The sequence below is a fragment of the Culex pipiens genome, chromosome 2, assembly GCF_016801865.2.
Source record: "Culex pipiens pallens isolate TS chromosome 2, TS_CPP_V2, whole genome shotgun sequence".
Classification (NCBI taxonomy): domain Eukaryota; kingdom Metazoa; phylum Arthropoda; class Insecta; order Diptera; family Culicidae; genus Culex; species Culex pipiens.
Window position 1 is genome coordinate 159,559,671 of NC_068938.1, and position 15,184 is coordinate 159,574,854.

At 38.4% G+C, this 15,184-nt stretch overlaps 4 protein-coding genes and 1 long non-coding RNA gene across 7 annotated transcripts; 3 read left to right on the forward strand and 2 right to left on the reverse strand.

Annotated features, from left to right (window-relative positions):
- The first annotated feature begins 3,298 nt into the window (after positions 1-3,298).
- Positions 3,299-7,273, forward strand: LOC120421677 (uncharacterized). The gene is made up of 5 exons (XM_052708089.1): positions 3,299-3,445; positions 6,186-6,279; positions 6,340-6,474; positions 6,535-6,914; positions 6,975-7,273. Exons 1-5 carry the CDS (start codon positions 3,388-3,390, stop codon positions 7,157-7,159), a joined length of 852 nt encoding a protein of 283 aa, XP_052564049.1. The 5' UTR covers positions 3,299-3,387; the 3' UTR covers positions 7,160-7,273.
- Positions 4,544-5,101, reverse strand: LOC120421680 (uncharacterized). The gene is made up of 3 exons (XR_005606008.2): positions 4,905-5,101; positions 4,763-4,835; positions 4,544-4,675 (listed from the first exon to the last, which is right to left on the reverse strand). It is a non-coding gene; the product is annotated as an uncharacterized LOC120421680 (long non-coding RNA).
- A 981-nt stretch (positions 7,274-8,254) lies between the features above and the next one.
- On the forward strand, positions 8,255-9,506 carry LOC120421689 (uncharacterized). The gene is made up of 4 exons (XM_039584926.2): positions 8,255-8,390; positions 8,448-8,673; positions 8,749-9,131; positions 9,214-9,506. The coding sequence occupies exons 1-4, from the start codon at positions 8,354-8,356 to the stop codon at positions 9,405-9,407; spliced, it is 840 nt and encodes a 279-aa protein (XP_039440860.1). The 5' UTR covers positions 8,255-8,353; the 3' UTR covers positions 9,408-9,506.
- A 251-nt stretch (positions 9,507-9,757) lies between these two features.
- On the forward strand, positions 9,758-11,021 carry LOC120421693 (uncharacterized). Its single transcript, XM_039584930.2, has 4 exons — positions 9,758-9,961; positions 10,032-10,260; positions 10,317-10,693; positions 10,751-11,021. Exons 1-4 carry the CDS (start codon positions 9,922-9,924, stop codon positions 10,921-10,923), a joined length of 819 nt encoding a protein of 272 aa, XP_039440864.1. The 5' UTR covers positions 9,758-9,921; the 3' UTR covers positions 10,924-11,021.
- LOC120421694 (uncharacterized) lies at positions 10,947-12,442 on the reverse strand. 3 transcript variants are annotated; one of them, XM_039584932.2, is made up of 3 exons: positions 12,291-12,442; positions 11,708-12,140; positions 10,947-11,650 (listed from the first exon to the last, which is right to left on the reverse strand). In XM_039584932.2, the coding sequence occupies exons 2-3, from the start codon at positions 11,876-11,878 to the stop codon at positions 11,276-11,278; spliced, it is 546 nt and encodes a 181-aa protein (XP_039440866.1). In that variant the 5' UTR covers positions 11,879-12,140; positions 12,291-12,442; the 3' UTR covers positions 10,947-11,275. The 3 variants fall into 3 exon arrangements, with proteins under 3 accessions (XP_039440866.1, XP_039440867.1, XP_039440865.1); XM_039584933.2 differs by having other exon boundaries at positions 11,708-12,153; positions 12,291-12,440; XM_039584931.2 differs by lacking the exon at positions 12,291-12,442 and having other exon boundaries at positions 11,708-12,246.
- Between the last annotated feature and the right edge of the window lie 2,742 nt (positions 12,443-15,184).

Genomic DNA, 15,184 nt, shown 5'->3' on the forward strand with positions numbered 1-15,184 from the left:
AGTATTACTTGTCGATACAACTTCTAAGAACTAGTATGGAAAAGTAATACTTTTCCAAACTGTTTTGTTTAGAACGGTGAATTAACAAAACACATGGTCGTTACTTAAAATTCTGTTCAAAGAGTGTTTTTCTTTACAAAACATAAATTTTCCAGCACTTGTCGTATTAATCCTAGTCGGTGAACCTCGTTGGATAAATATACGGCTCATGTTCTTCTTTTTCTAACTTGGTGCATAAACTACTATTACATCATTACAGTTATGCTATTATCCAAAACTCATTTTAAAACCTAGTTTACAGCTTATTTTGTATTATGAAGTAATTTACCAAATTCTTAATAATTATTATTTTATTTTTAGCATTGCCTTTTACAAAATCTTAAAATAAATCTTAAATAAGAAATCGCAATTTTAAGTTACACAATTTGTATTTCAATTTGTGATAAAGGTTTTAACCCGAAATGCAACTTGAGTAACTTTAAATTAGGATTGCTTTTTTAACATTTTTAAATATTCAGAACTAATGTTGAACTGTTATAAAAAATAACTGCCAATGAGCTGCTACTCCGTTATTGACAGATCAGCTGAAGTTAAACAATGAAACAAAAATGATCAGTGGGAGCCAACCATCCGTTCACTGTTTAACCTCTGAAGATCCCTACTTTATTAGTCAATACCGGCGCCCTCCCACGAAGCCTGCAGTTCAACGAAAGGGAGGAATGTTAGTCCGATAGTTGAAGTTGCAGACTCATCAAGCACACAGTTTTTCGCTATATACTTGTTGATACCGCTTGAGACCGTTGAATCCACATCATCTCCTTCAAGCATCACGTGATTAATATTTTTTTGGGTTAGTAGGATAAGGTATTGGCTTTTCGATGCCTCCCGAGCTGCGACGCTATGGGGAGGACTTTCATAACAGACCCGTCGGCGAGCCTTTCGAGCAACGATGCTATGGGAAGGTCTTTCTGGTTAACACACAAAATTACTCACACACAGTTATTTTGCTCCACTATTAACTCGACGATCCAAATTGTCAGTGCGTCATTCGATCATTATATAGAAATGGCTTTTTCAGCGAAAACAAATAAATTTGAACACAATCCACCCGACGCCGTGCCTTCCGATCCGATGATATAGGAAGGGCTTTGAAAATCACAAAACAATAAATTAAGACACACACAATTCACGACAAAAGGCACACAAAAAAAATCACTTTTCACTCCGAATATTTTTTACACCACCTTTACAAATTATGCACTCACCCCATACGAACAGCGACGCATAAGCACACATAAAAAATTAACCTGAATAATCACGACTTCGCGTCCCCACTTCCAGCGCACCAATCAGTATGAACTCTTATAAAAAATAACTTTTTTTTAATCAAAAACGCGTTTAATTTTTTATCTGCACTTTGCACTTTAGAAGCTGATGTCACTAAACGCTTCAGTTTCGTCAAAGTTTTATAAATTTGGGCTCCCTAAATTGACAGAATCGAAATATAGTAAATTTTCTGCCAAGAAATAAAATAGTAAATTTCATCTTAACCAACTAGCACACGCACACGTATATGTGGGGGTAGCAAAAATAAGGGAGTGCGCATGCACTATGGGCCATCTCCATACAAACAGGCGGCCAAATTATTTTTTTGCTTTTTAAATGTTTTTTCATACAAATTTGGGTAATTGTATGGTATTGAAATGATATACGTCGATTTTTATGACTTTTCATGTTTTTCAATAGTTGATTGTTTATAATAAATAGTCTTTTCATACATTTGCAAGTGCAACAGAATTGCGTATATATTGTATTGCAAGTTTATATTATTAAATTATGGATAAGCTAATACATCCCCACTTTAAGAACACAACCCCTCCCTCCTCTTTCTTCCCCCCCCCCTCTCCTCCTCCCCTCCAACAAAATTTTGTTAAGCGTAATAAATTCATTTTAAGTCAAATATTTATTATTTACTGCTGTGTGTTTCTTTTTGTGAGTCCATGCCATATAACTTGAGACCCGGGGTTACGGGCATAAATTGTGAAAATTTTAATTGTTAAATCAAATAACAGAAAAATTAATTTTATTCAAAATATTAATTATGAAGTAAAACGATAAAATACAAACCATATTCTTAAAATTCATTTGATTATAGAGTTTGTGACAGCTTCAGGATATGTTAAAGGTACTTTTTATGATGTTTTGTACTAACCAACATAGAACTTAAATGTGGATCAGTTTCATGGATTGATCGCAGAAATTCATCATGCTTAGTCAACATTTTGCTGAATACTTTTTCCGGTATCAAACTGAGATTCTCCAGTTTCGCTTGAGAAACTTCGGTACGAATACCTTATTTTGACTAAGGTACTCAATTTTAAATGTAGGCAACAGAAAATTCCAATAAAGTCATTTCGAACTTCTTGAAACCAGGTATTGATTTTTGAAGCGACGATGCCCACGAAGTAGGTAGCAAAACAAGTGAAAAATGTAGATTGCAGCAAATTTTGATAAAACGTAAATGTTCAAAATGGCATATCTCCGAAAACGCAAAAAATCGCAGGCTGGAAATTTCAGCAATGTTAGATTATAATCCAATCTTTCAAGTGATCTTAGTTTCATGTTTAGCATCGGTTAGCAAAAAAAGTACTCGATTAACAAACACAAAAAAATATGATTTGTCAAAAAAATGCTCCAGTTATTCGATGAAAACTTCAGTTTTTGGTTTGGAAACAACATTTTATCTATTAATAGTTTCAAAGCTTATCTCATTACCTTTCCAACGATGTATATTTGTCCTAATAAAACATTTAAAATGGCTGAGCTATGTTAAAATTAAACAATCAGCCTTTTTTTTTGAAAAAATGCTAGTTTTTTACTCCATTTTTTGACTTTCAGCTTGCATATCTCCGTAATGAACAAACTTAGAGCTTTGAAAATTTGGATTTTTCTTAGTTAGAATGTTTACATTCGAGAAACAAATACCAAAAAATATTTGGAGAAGGTAACTTTTTTGAAACTTGGCCACCCAATGTACCATAGTGGCATGGTTGCTTTTTTTTTAAAGGACCCTTCATCATTTTTTTAAATAATTAATCTTGTTATTTGAAATTTAGTTATTTTGACGATGATAAAAAAATAATCATAAATATTTTTTTTCTTTTTTTGAACAATCAAACAAGGTCAATCAAGGGTTAACTATAAAAAAATCTAATTCGCTTCTAACGAATGTGACACCTGTAAATTATAGGTATCAGTTTTTCGGGCACTCGGTCATTTGCGGTACTGTTTCGTTGATGGCAACATCAACTGTTGTGCTCCGATTGAAAATAAAAGATTTAAATTAGTTCAACCTATTTACTGTTGTTCAGTGACAAACAATCGGTGATGGAGAAGGTTATAATTGTTGTTATATTTCTGGTTACACTGAATTTATTGTGTCAAGGTAATGCTAATTTTTATCAAAGGTTGGGTGGTGACGCGCGGTCAATTAGGGGAACAGCATCTAATTCCAGCGTGCCTCTAATGTTGGCAGGTCAGAACTTTGACATTCAATTAAAGCTAATTAAAAGCGTTTTCAACTGAAATCGAGTGATAAATAGCTGAATAAGAAGTGAGCAAGCAAGTTTCTATCAAAAGTTTTGCAAAATTAGTTGTTTAAATAGTGAAAATCAGCAAATTGGATGGAGTTAAGAGCGAGAGCTTAACCTGCCAAAGATACGAGAATTTCCCCTATGTGGCATTGTGTGTGAAAAGAAAAGAATTTTATTTCGTGTTTCATCCTGGTTGGCTTACCCACAAGCAGAAAAAATCAGTTCAATTTGTTGGGTGGTGACGCGCGGTCAATTATGTGGCATTGTGTGTGAAAAGAAAAGAATTTTATTTCGTGTTTCATCCTGGTTGGCTTGCCCACAAGCAGAAAAAAACAGTTCAATTTGTTGAGTGGTGACGCGCGGTCAATTATGTGGCATTGTGTGTGAAAAGAAAAGAATTTTATTTCGTGTTTCATCCTGGTTGGCTTGCCCACAAGCAGAAGAAAATCAGTTCAATTTGTTGGGTGGTGACGCGCGGTCAATTATGTGGCATTGTGTGTGAAAAGAAAAGAATTTTATTTCGTGTTTCATCCTGATTGGCTTGCTCAAGTCCTTCCTACATCATCGTTGATCGGGAGGCACGACGTCGTGTGAATTGTTGCATTAAAATAAGTTTAAGTGTTACTGTAAATGACTGTAAAAAAGTCCTTCCTACACGCAGAAAAATCCGATTGTAAACCTAGCAAAATGTTGGGTGCATCCCACAAACAGGATTGTCATCTCAGGGCCAGTAAACATGTTTGTCAAATTCAACCTAACAATTTTGTGGTTCTGATAAACATGTTTGTCAATGCCCTAACGTGACATTTTTAATCTAACAACAAACATGAGTGGTGGTTCAACAAACATGTTTATCAAAAGAAGAATCCATTTTATCAAACTGCTATTCTGGTTTTTTCTTTTTCTTCTTCTTTTTTCTTTTATTAAAACGCAAAAGTGTGTCTCAAACTTACATTCATCATAAAATTCGACTCGGGCAATCACTCCTTTGTCCTCGTATTACACTCTATTTTCAAGCAGCTCCCTGGGGAATCCTGGGAAATCCTTGGCTGTCATCGTTGTGGGATCATTTTGGGAAAATACTGAAAAAAAATATTCATCACTTGGCAATCAACTTATTTGCTCGGTTGTTCCTAAAAGAAAATAAAAACCAAAGAATTCACTCTTACCTGAAATTATCAGGAAAACCGGAACGTTCTCCGGAACTGGACCAGTAATTTCTAGTTTGATTTGCGACCGTCCCTGATCGGTATGAAAAGATGAATTTATTAGGTATATTCAGATCCGTTTCAAAACTCAATAAATACTTACGGACTTGCCGAATTCGGCAATTCAGCGGGAAGAAATACATTCGCCCTTTTTTCTTGTTTTCGGCCATCTTGGTATTCGGTGACGTTGAAAAAATACACTCCTAATTTTTAGTACACGTCAATAAAAATCGAAGTGAAAACAACAATCGTGTTTGCCAAACTGACAAAATATTTGTGGGATTGATAATAAGTGATTATTAAACTCACAAAATTGGTTTGTCACTTCAATAATCCAAGATACAAACAAGTTTGTTGATTCAAACTCACAAAATTTCTGTGCGTGTATATCATCAATGTCGTCTGGGTAATCGTGATGAAAAATTACATTTATTCAGTATTTAAATACCTGTGCGCGAGTGTTTTGGTGTGCTAATTAGAAAGACCTTCCCATAGCATCGTTGCTCGGAAGGCTCGCCGACGGGTTTGTTATGAAAGTCCTCCCCATAGCATCGTAGCTCGGGAGGCATCGAAAAGCCAATACCTTATCCTACTAACCCAAAAAAAATAATCACGTGATGCTTGAAGGAGATGCTGTGGATTCAACGGTCTCAAGCGGTATCAACAAGTATATAGCGAAAAACTATGTGCTTGATGAGTCTGCAACTTCAACTATCGGACTAACATTCCTCCCTTTTGTTGAACTGCAGGCTTCTTGGGAGGGCGCCGGTATTGACTAATAAAGTCGGGATCTTCAGGGGTTAAACAGTGAACGGATGGTTGGCTCCCACTGATCATTTTTGATTCATTGTTTAACTTCAGCTGATCTGTCAATAACGGAGTAGCAGCTCATTGGCAGTCAACCATGCTCATGCTCATGCTCATGCTCAAGGTAATGCTAATTTTTATCAAAAGAATTTTACTTTCAACTTCAATCAATCTTAAGTTTAAATTGACCTTTTGTGTTTAAAGATTTTTCGATCAATTCCTCGGAATTTAATTTATGGGCATTTATAAAGAATTTAGCGTTTAGCAGCCATGCTGAAAATTTTTAGTTTTCATTTTTGAACGACAAGGCTGCTCTTACCTCATGTACATTCAAATATAGTGTTGCTGGAATCAGCCATGTGTATCGTGAGTGACAGTTGGGAGACACGGAATGGGGGTACGAATTATCATTACACAAATTATTCATCATTCAGTGGGTATCTGGTGATATAGCTCAAATGCAAATGATTAGATGATGTCATCGAATGTTATCTTAGAACAGGTCGCAGGAGGAGTCAATTCTCAGAAATGTTTTTTGTTCATTCAATTGATAAGATTAATAATGTTTTCATTTTAGCTTGTGATGATGGTCCATGCCAGATTCCTATAAAGCATTACTCCGAAATTGGTTGTAAACCGATCCACGAGGAAGGTCGTGGCTGCCCAACAAGGTTCAAGCAGGATTTATTCACATTCGAAGATTTCATAACTTTCAACCTTTGTTCTCTCAGATATGAATGTCCATCGTTCGCGGATCGCGATAACCGGAAGTGCTACTTCAACGGAAACATTTACGAGCCTGAGAGCAGTTTATCTAAATTTGACGAAGGACTTTCCCCTTGCTATGCTGGTTGTATTTGCGTTAAGTAAGTTTTACAATCTCCTGATAAATATCTTAGCATATCCAAGACTTGATAATATTTCAGCCTGAACCACTTTTCATCCTTCATCTGTGCTTCGTTCTCATGTCCGGAAGTTACGGCACGAGGGACAGACTGTATCTTTAAGTACTCACCTTTCGAATGCTGCCCCACTGAAAAGGTTTGCGGTGATGAGACAAAAAAGCTCACCGAGTGTTATTTGGAAGGAACACGTTATCTGGAAGGCGAGATGATGTATCCACGGGAAGAATCGTGCTACAAGTGCAGTTGCCAGAAAGGATTCGACAACAGTACCATAAGAGGGAATCCAAATTGCTACGAGCTGAACTGTGGCATCGAGTTGTTGAATTTGGAGCAGCTAATGAACGGCTGCAGTCCGGTGTTCTATGGAACACGTGGATGTTGTCCAATTTGGTGGAGATGTCGTGAGTTAAACATAATTTTAGTCTGAAATTTAAAAAAATGTGATTACTTCTAATTCACAGCGAGTGATGAGGATACGGTAATCCATGAAGAACAACCAGAGAATGCAAATGAAATCAATCCGAAGCTGCAATGCAAATTTGGAAATCTAACTCTTAACGTTGGGGACTATGTGTCATCCGATCGAACGAATGTTTCCTGTAAGTGCTCTATACCTCCGATGGTTCACTGTGTGCAGAATAAGTAGGAATGCTTCTCGGACATAACTGTGTTACAAATATAAATAAAATTTGATTGAAGTGTATCAATTGATTTTTTTATTTGTTATTTTTATATAGTTTCATTTAAATATAGTTTAATCTAAAATAAAAAAAAAAGTTTAACTTAATTTTTTTTAGATTTCCAATTTATTTGTTTACTTTTAAATATGGATAAAATTCTATAAAAATATTGCTACATATTTTTTCCTGTTTTCAAGTCTAATTATTTTTTTTAATTTATATTTATTCAGATTTCAGAAAGGAAAAGGGATACCTTAAAACTAACTTATAATCTATATAATGAGTGGATAAGTTTATAAGCTTTTTGACAAATATATAAAAAATTTAGGTACAATTTTTGAAAAGTTACAATTTTGCCTGAAATTTGTTAAAACTAGTTTTGTTTATAATATTATCGATTTATATTGCCTTTAAACTGAATTCGAAGCACGAATCAAAGTTTTTCACATTTTACAGAAAATTTGATTCATGCCTATAAATTTGATGATTTATTTTAATCATTTTTGAAAAACACATAATATTTATTATATAAAAACATATTTTACCTTCTCTTAGTGGAAAATTGTCTAAAGAATCCGAAAATGCATTCCGTTTTTCGATTCGAAATCATGTTCATTGAGAAAATCATGACACTTTGAGAACATTAAAATAATACTATTCATCAACTTTTTCTTAATTATTGTTTACTTATTATTTGAACTTTTAAAAATTTTATGAAAACTTCTTCTGGATATACTACCGCAAAAAACACTTTTGGATTTTTCGGATTTTTACTCCAGAAATGCTTATGATTAGTCAGAGTGATCTCTTCTCTGAATTGATAGTCTATTTCTGGTATGACTAACAAACGTAGATAGTCTTCTAGGAAATTCATTGAGCAGAATCAATACTCTTTACACAAATTCTACTTGAGAGAGTTGGGTTGGGGGTTGTCTTTAGATAGTGTCATTAGAAAATATGAAATTCATATATAATTATGCTAAGAAGTGATTCTCTACTAGGAGATAATTTATGGACAACCCAAACTCAGTCCAACGAGAGAATCCCAATAAAATTTGTTTATAAAAACAACTCTCGATCAGTCGGTGGTCGTCTTTGGATGAGATTGCATCTAGTAAGTGGCTTTCTGCGCTGTTTGATCAAGTCAGAGTTCAGTGGTCATGTTGAGTGTGAAATTAACGCTGTTATTCGGTCTAGGTGAGAGTGTTATGATGTCGAAAAAATAATAATTTGACTAATATAACATCACTTCAGTGGCCATCACGCTGGGTTGCAATGTCCCGACAAAGCACTACTCAACGATGAAATGCACGCCGATCAACAAGAAAGGATCGGAGTGTCCGGAAAGATTCGACTGTCCCAGCATCACGAACCATGTCAACTCAAAGTGTTACTTCAACGGTGATACTTATGCGCTGAGTGAGCAGGTTCCGAACGAAAAGGTGGCTCCATTCTGTTCAGCACTGTGCTACTGTCGAAGGTAAGAGGGAAGAGATTACTGGGGGGGATTTTCTGCTGAACTCCATTATCAATTTGGTGATTACCTCTCGATTAGTGGTTCACCGTTTGCACAGTTCCGCTGTACTCACGTCGATTGTGCCGAGTTCTTCCACCGGTTCGACTACGACAATTGCATTCGGACGTACAAACCAAACGGATGCTGCTCGGCGGGTCAGGTCTGCGGAGAGGACAAGAAGAAGCTGGCCAAGTGTACCGTCAACGGCGATGACTTTTTGGCCGGCCAGCGGATGCATCCGAACTCGAACAAGTGTCTGACCTGCATCTGCCACGAGGGTTTCAACGAGGCCAACATTGGCAGTGATCCGTACTGTTACGAGTCAACCTGTGGCTTTGAGCTGTTCTACGCCAAACAGGCTTACGGGGGAGCCGCTCCGGTGTACTACGAAGATCGGTGCTGTCCGTGGGAGTGGAGAATGCGTAAGTTATGGTCATAATTCGAAACTCATCCCAGAGTCGTTAAAAAACAAACAAAAAACTGGTTTTCATTGGTCACACACAGCCAAGGATTCGGACAAGCTCATCAAGGGTAGCAGCAAGAACACGGATAAGCAGCTGCAGTGTCAGTACGGACGGCTGGCCATGAACGTGGGCGATCGGCTGGAGACGGAGGTCACTGATCAGTACACGTACGAGTGCTCCTGCCAGATTCCGCCGCTGGCGCAGTGCGTGATGGCCAAGCTTCAGAAGGAGTGATTTGGGGTTCCGTTATGATTTTGAGAATAATTTTATATTTGAGATTTAAAACTTTAGGTTCATGTTCTGATTTTAGAATAAAATGTATTTTTCTAAACAGCCGGCTAATTTTAATTATTTTATCACATCATTCTTTCTTTTTTACCTTTATATTTTAGATAACTACTTATCATATTTCCAATATAAGTACGTGTTCAAACCGGATTTTGGAATCTATAGACTTTTATTTACAACTAATTAGCATCATCTGGCTCAGTCAACTTGTGATTCTTTTTAATTATTATCTTCTACTCCGAAGCACTTTCTGTCCACAACAATCTCAAAACCCACCCACCCACCCAATTCTTGTTCTTCACACCCTGGCTAGCACAAAGCAGTTAATTGAACTAGAGAGACCTGTTTGTCAGCTGGCAGTGCCGACTGACTGACTGTCTTCACTTTGCCCATCGTCTCCAATTTGAATGAATAAAAGCATACAGTCGTCGCCGGGCTTCGCTCAGTTGCACCTGAGAAAATGCGAAGATCGTTCGCTTTGCTAGTCATTACGTGCTGCGGTGAGTAGATTCTCTTGGGGGGTTTTCGCTATTGAATTTGTTCTTATCGAAGCTTCTTCGAAATGAATAGCCGGTGCTGCGCTGGCATGCAATCAACCCATAAGACATTACATCTCAATGGGGTGTACGCCCAGCGATCAGCGCAATGCCGAAGGATGTCCGGTGAGCTTCGACTGTCCAAACGTGGTGGGTCGAAGATCCGACAAGTGTTACCTGTTTGGGAAGAGCTATGCGATTGGAGAGAAGGTTCCGGATGCTGAGACTTCATCGATTTGTACAGCCTTGGTGAACTGCGTTGAGTGAGTTTTGGTCGAAGTGGCTTGGTGGATGTTACGGATTTGGTTGTCTGTTTCAGAGACGTGGACAAGTCGGCCAAGTTCATCTATGCCCACGTGGATTGCGCCGAATTCTTCCGACCGTGGAAAGAGGGTTGCATTCGGCAGTACGTAGCAGGTCGGTGCTGTTCCACGGGGGAAGTTTGTGACGCGGACAAGGATAAGCTGGCCAAGTGCAGCTTAGGAGGTCATACGTACTACGAAGGGGAAAAGATGCAAGTGCCTGGAGATTCGTGCCGGTCTTGCTACTGCGATGCAGGCTTCGATGAGAAGATTTTGGAAGGGAGCTGCGTTGAGCAAAAGTGTAGCTTTGAGATCTACGCCGTTGAGAAGCTGCAAGCCGGAGCGGCTCCTGTCTACAAGGATGGAATCTGCTGTCCATGGGATTGGAGAATGCGTAAGTAACTAGTAATACAATTTCTGACATGAGGTAATGATTATTTTATCACTCAAGCTTCTGAATCTGCGAAAATTGTCCAAGGAAGTTCGAGCGGCTCGCAAGGTCAATGCAAGTTTGGAGATTTAACGTTGAACGTTGGAGATTCGCTGGAACCGTTGCAGGATCCTCAAGGCACGCATCACTGTGAATGTGCTATCCCGCCACTGGTGCACTGTAAGCTAGTTTGACGATTGAAAAAATAGAAACAACCTTTGCTCTTTCAAATATTTATTGATACTGAAAACATTTAGTTGAAATAAATAATGCTACGCGTGTCAATCTCTAAGTAACGGCCGAAGCTGCTCTTATTGCTGAAATTTGCTACCATTAAAGTGTTTCTTCCCCTAAACCTTTTTGTTGCGTGCCCAATCAGTTCTACAAAAATTTTCTTGCACGGCGAGTATGTCTAATAATATTGGCTAATTATAATGTAAGGTTAAAATTCCGTAGAACTGCCATGAGGTGAGCCCAGTGCGCGTCGGTGAGTAAAATAGACATGAATAATTTATTCGTTGTTGCCCCCTTTTCCCGGTAGTGGCACTATTCCTGAACCTTCAGCTTCTGTATGCGACTAGACATAAACTCCATCTCGTGGGACGGTAGCGATCCATCGATGGACTTGATTGCTCGCACCAAATCTTCCAGCGACTTGGACTTGACCAAAGTATTGCATCGAGGTATCACCGCCGAGGTATCCATCTGCGAGGTAGACGGGTCACTGGTTTCCATCAGAGTTGTGGACGCTGCGTTGGGAACGGTTGCACTCTGGATGGCGTCCACCGTTCGTATAGTCTCCAGGAACACCATACTTGATGGGTCTGAGCTTTCACTCTTGGTTCGTGACCGCTGAGGAATATAGTACGGCCGCATCCGGACATGTGGCAGTGAACCACGGACTCGACGCGGGCAGCAGATCTACAATTCATACGTTTACTTATTATTTTGAAAGATAAATTTATCCGGAATCCTCACCTGAGAGATATATCGCGAGTTCAGCTGCATCTGCAACTTGTTGTAGTTGTTTGCGAGAAAAGTGTCCGAGTACCGGATAGTTCCGTTGAACTGCGTGTTCCGTATCAGATTCTGGATCTCCTTTTGCTTTTGAACTTGCTCGTCATCTTTTTGATTACCCTCCTCCAACATTCTGACTTCCACTACATCCACCGATGGATTCACCCAATGCTAAATGATTTTTCTCTCGACCCTCCAATGACGTACTTCTATCGTAATGATAGCTATTCAGACTTCATCGCTCCCATCAGCTATTGAGAGTACAGATCGATAAAAAATAACACGACGCACTTGTTTTGACCAGACTTGCTAGCAACGTCACTGCTATCGGGTATCGATACACCTCCAGCCAGCTAGTTCCGCTGCATTCGTCTGTCCAAAAGCTCCCCGCAACCTGCAACAACACACTAAAATGATACGGTAAAACTGCGTTCTATTTAAAAATAAACAAAAATCAGATGTGCGACGTGGTTCCCGACGTCGTCGCCGTTGTGTGTAAATTAAAATGAAAGTGAGCTTTTTTCTATACTCTATCGATACTTACAGCAGCTACCTTGTCGGTGTTCCTGCACCACCACCACCAATAGTTACTTTATAAATAAAAATTTCGTGTGCATCAACAGCAGCAACACACAGGAGTGCTAATTGGGCAGAGACTCGGCTCAATGTTTTTGTTGCTGTTTTGGGTTGCCGCAGCCGATGACAGCTCGGTGAGGGTGTATTGGTGTGCTTGCGTTTGAGAGTGGCGTTCTTTTAAATTGGGGTGCGTTCAAGGTCTGTTTCATAGCATGTTCAGAGAGTCCATGAAATGAATATTATGCTAAAAAGATCTTAGGGTGAAGGGTAGTATGAAACGATACAATTTCCAATGATGTTATGAGCTTGGCTAAGATGTGGTTAGAGTATTGGCTTAGAAGGAGTTCCACAGAAAAAAAACAATTCCCGTAATCGTGAATTGTGTTCATAAATGTGAGAACCACGAAGGAATTTATTCATGAGTATGGTGCAATTGCACTATGAACGCGAATATATTCCTTCGTGGTTCTCACATTCATGAACTTAATTCACGATTTCGGGAATTGTTTTTTTTTTCGTGTGTAAGATTGATATCACGTGAGTTATTCGGCTATTCAGTTCCTTGTTTTTGCCTGGAGAAGTGCAATTATTTAATAATATAGTCCGTGAAAAAGTATTACCTTTTCAACTCTTTTTTTTGTTTGAAACAACAATGTTAGCAATATGGTTCCGTATCTGTTGGCAAAGTTTTACAAGGCGGCAGCATTTAACCGTCCTCAATTTTGGGACTAGAACTTGGCAACAACGCTCACCATTAGGCCACCAACCCAAGCCATCCAAGCTGGAGTAGGTACCATCAACTTGTGTCAGGACTATAGTCTGAATAGGGACAGCAGTTTTTAAAGCATACTATGATTTTGACTTTTGCCTTCCTCACTGAGGAAAGGCTATAATCCTGCTCTAAAAATGAACTTTTTATTTAAAGCTCGAAAATCCACCTTCATGTATACATATCGACTCAGAATCGAAAACTGAACAAATGTCTGTGTGTATGTGTGTGGGTATGTGTGTGTATGTGTGTGTGTATGTGACCAATAATCTCACTCAGTTTTCTCAGCACTGGCTGAACCGATTTTGACCAAACCAGTCGCATTTGACTTGGTTTAGGGTCCCATACGGTGCTATTGAATGGTTTGAAGTTTCGATAAGTAGTTCAAAAGTTATGTATAAAAATGTGTTTTCGCATATTTTTGGAAGTTGAATAAATGGCAGAAAATCGCAACAAATATCATCATGTTATATATCGTTGGTTAGATAATCGAAATACCTTTCCAACGAGTCCAAAAGATTGAAGATCTGGCGACCCTGCCTCGAGTTATGGCCATTTAAGTGATATTTATGTACTTTTTTTGTAGCCGGATCTCACTTAAATGTATGTAAACAATATCCGGATCCATTATCCGACCTATTGTTGGTTAGGTAATCGAAAGACCTTTCCAACGAGTCCAAAACATTGACGATCTGGCAACCCTGCTTCGAGTAATAACCGCTTAAGTGATATTGATGTACTTTTTTGTAGCCGGATGTCACTTAAATGTATGTAAACAATGTCCGGATCCATTATCCGACCTATGGTTGAATAGGTAATCAAAAAACCTTTCCAACGAGTACAAAACATTGACGATCTGGCAACCCTGCTTCGAGTTCTGACCGCTGATGTGATATTTATGTACTTTTTTGTAGCCGGATCTCACTTAAATGTATGTAAACAATGTCCGGATCCATTATCCAACCTATCGTTGGTTAGATACTCAAAAGACCTTTCCAACGAGTCCAAAACATTGACAATCTGGCAACCCTGCTTCGAGTTATGACCGCTTAAGTGATATTTATGTACTTTTTTGTAGCCGGATCTCTCTTAAATGTATGTAAACAATGTCCGGATCCATTATCCGACCTATCGTTGGTTAGGTAATCAAAAGACCTTTCCAACGAGTACAAAACATTGACGATCTGGCAACCCTGCTTCGAGTTATGACCGCTTAAGTGATATTTATGTACTTTTTTGTAGCCGGATCTCACTTAAATGTATGTAAATAATGTCCGGATCCAGGGGGGTTTGAGATTTCAGAAAAAGTGTTAACGTGGTGGTACATTTTGGTGGTTTGAGATAAATATAGAAAATAAGCTGGGGTGACATTGCGGCTTGATTTTTAATTTATAAGTGTTTTTTTCATTGTGGACGGTAGTCATGCTTAAAAATATTGAATTGGATGTTATCCTGATTAGTGAATTTACGTGTTGATTGGTTTATAATCGTTTTTAATCTTATTTGAATTCAAAATATGTTTTTTCTTCTCTAATAATTATAGTTGTCTTTGTCGTTAAACGCTTTCAATCGGAAGCAGTTAGCTTCTTTCACTTCCGCAAGCACTAGAATCTTTTTTCAAACAATAAAAACGTGATCCTTCTTGACATAAATACTGTCGCGAAAGGGATTCTATTTCAACTTCCGTTTGACGCAAAGCTTTTTCCTATAGCTTTGTGCAGCGGTAAAAAATAAAATCACTTCTTCAATGAAACATCACCAGCCAGCGCCAGGGAAGATGAGACTCCTCTCCCAGGAAGTCGCTAAGAGGATCGATTTGTCATCGTTTGCTTGCTCTACTTGTGTGCGCTTCTATTGGTCATTTATTCCACTTAATGGCTCGGTTGAATCATAAAAACGACACATTCTAAGATGACAACTTTGCTCCGAGCATCGTTGCGCGATATATCGCGAAATATGAGTCGAAATGGTCGGTTTGCATCGTCCGATGGCGACGTTGATGGTGCCATATAAATTTACGATGACAAGTAATTGTAAAAAGTTTGATTGCAGAGGGTGTTTTTGTGGCCAGGGTTTTCCTGCCCAAAAACAAT

What these genes read in the sequence shown, in the direction of transcription:
- LOC120421677 (XM_052708089.1), top strand. Translation starts at nt 3,388, where the DNA reads ATGGAGAAGGTTATAATTGTTGTTATATTTCTGGTTACACTGAATTTA. An exon ending in ACTGAATTTATTGTGTCAAG is followed by an intron (nt 3,446 to 6,185) that starts GTAATGCTAATT and finishes TTTTCATTTTAG; the next exon opens with CTTGTGATGATGGTCCATGC. An exon ending in TCCAATTTGGTGGAGATGTC is followed by an intron (nt 6,915 to 6,974) that starts GTGAGTTAAACA and finishes TCTAATTCACAG; the next exon opens with CGAGTGATGAGGATACGGTA.
- LOC120421689 (XM_039584926.2), top strand. Translation starts at nt 8,354, where the DNA reads ATGTTGAGTGTGAAATTAACGCTGTTATTCGGTCTAG. An exon ending in AACGCTGTTATTCGGTCTAG is followed by an intron (nt 8,391 to 8,447) that starts GTGAGAGTGTTA and finishes ACATCACTTCAG; the next exon opens with TGGCCATCACGCTGGGTTGC. An exon ending in TCCGTGGGAGTGGAGAATGC is followed by an intron (nt 9,132 to 9,213) that starts GTAAGTTATGGT and finishes GGTCACACACAG; the next exon opens with CCAAGGATTCGGACAAGCTC.
- LOC120421693 (XM_039584930.2), top strand. Translation starts at nt 9,922, where the DNA reads ATGCGAAGATCGTTCGCTTTGCTAGTCATTACGTGCTGCG. An exon ending in GCCTTGGTGAACTGCGTTGA is followed by an intron (nt 10,261 to 10,316) that starts GTGAGTTTTGGT and finishes TGTCTGTTTCAG; the next exon opens with AGACGTGGACAAGTCGGCCA. An exon ending in TCCATGGGATTGGAGAATGC is followed by an intron (nt 10,694 to 10,750) that starts GTAAGTAACTAG and finishes TTATCACTCAAG; the next exon opens with CTTCTGAATCTGCGAAAATT.
- LOC120421694 (XM_039584932.2), bottom strand. Translation starts at nt 11,878, where the DNA reads ATGTTGGAGGAGGGTAATCAAAAAGATGACGAGCAAGTTCAAAAGCAA. An exon ending in ACTCGCGATATATCTCTCAG is followed by an intron (nt 11,651 to 11,707) that starts GTGAGGATTCCG and finishes TATGAATTGTAG; the next exon opens with ATCTGCTGCCCGCGTCGAGT.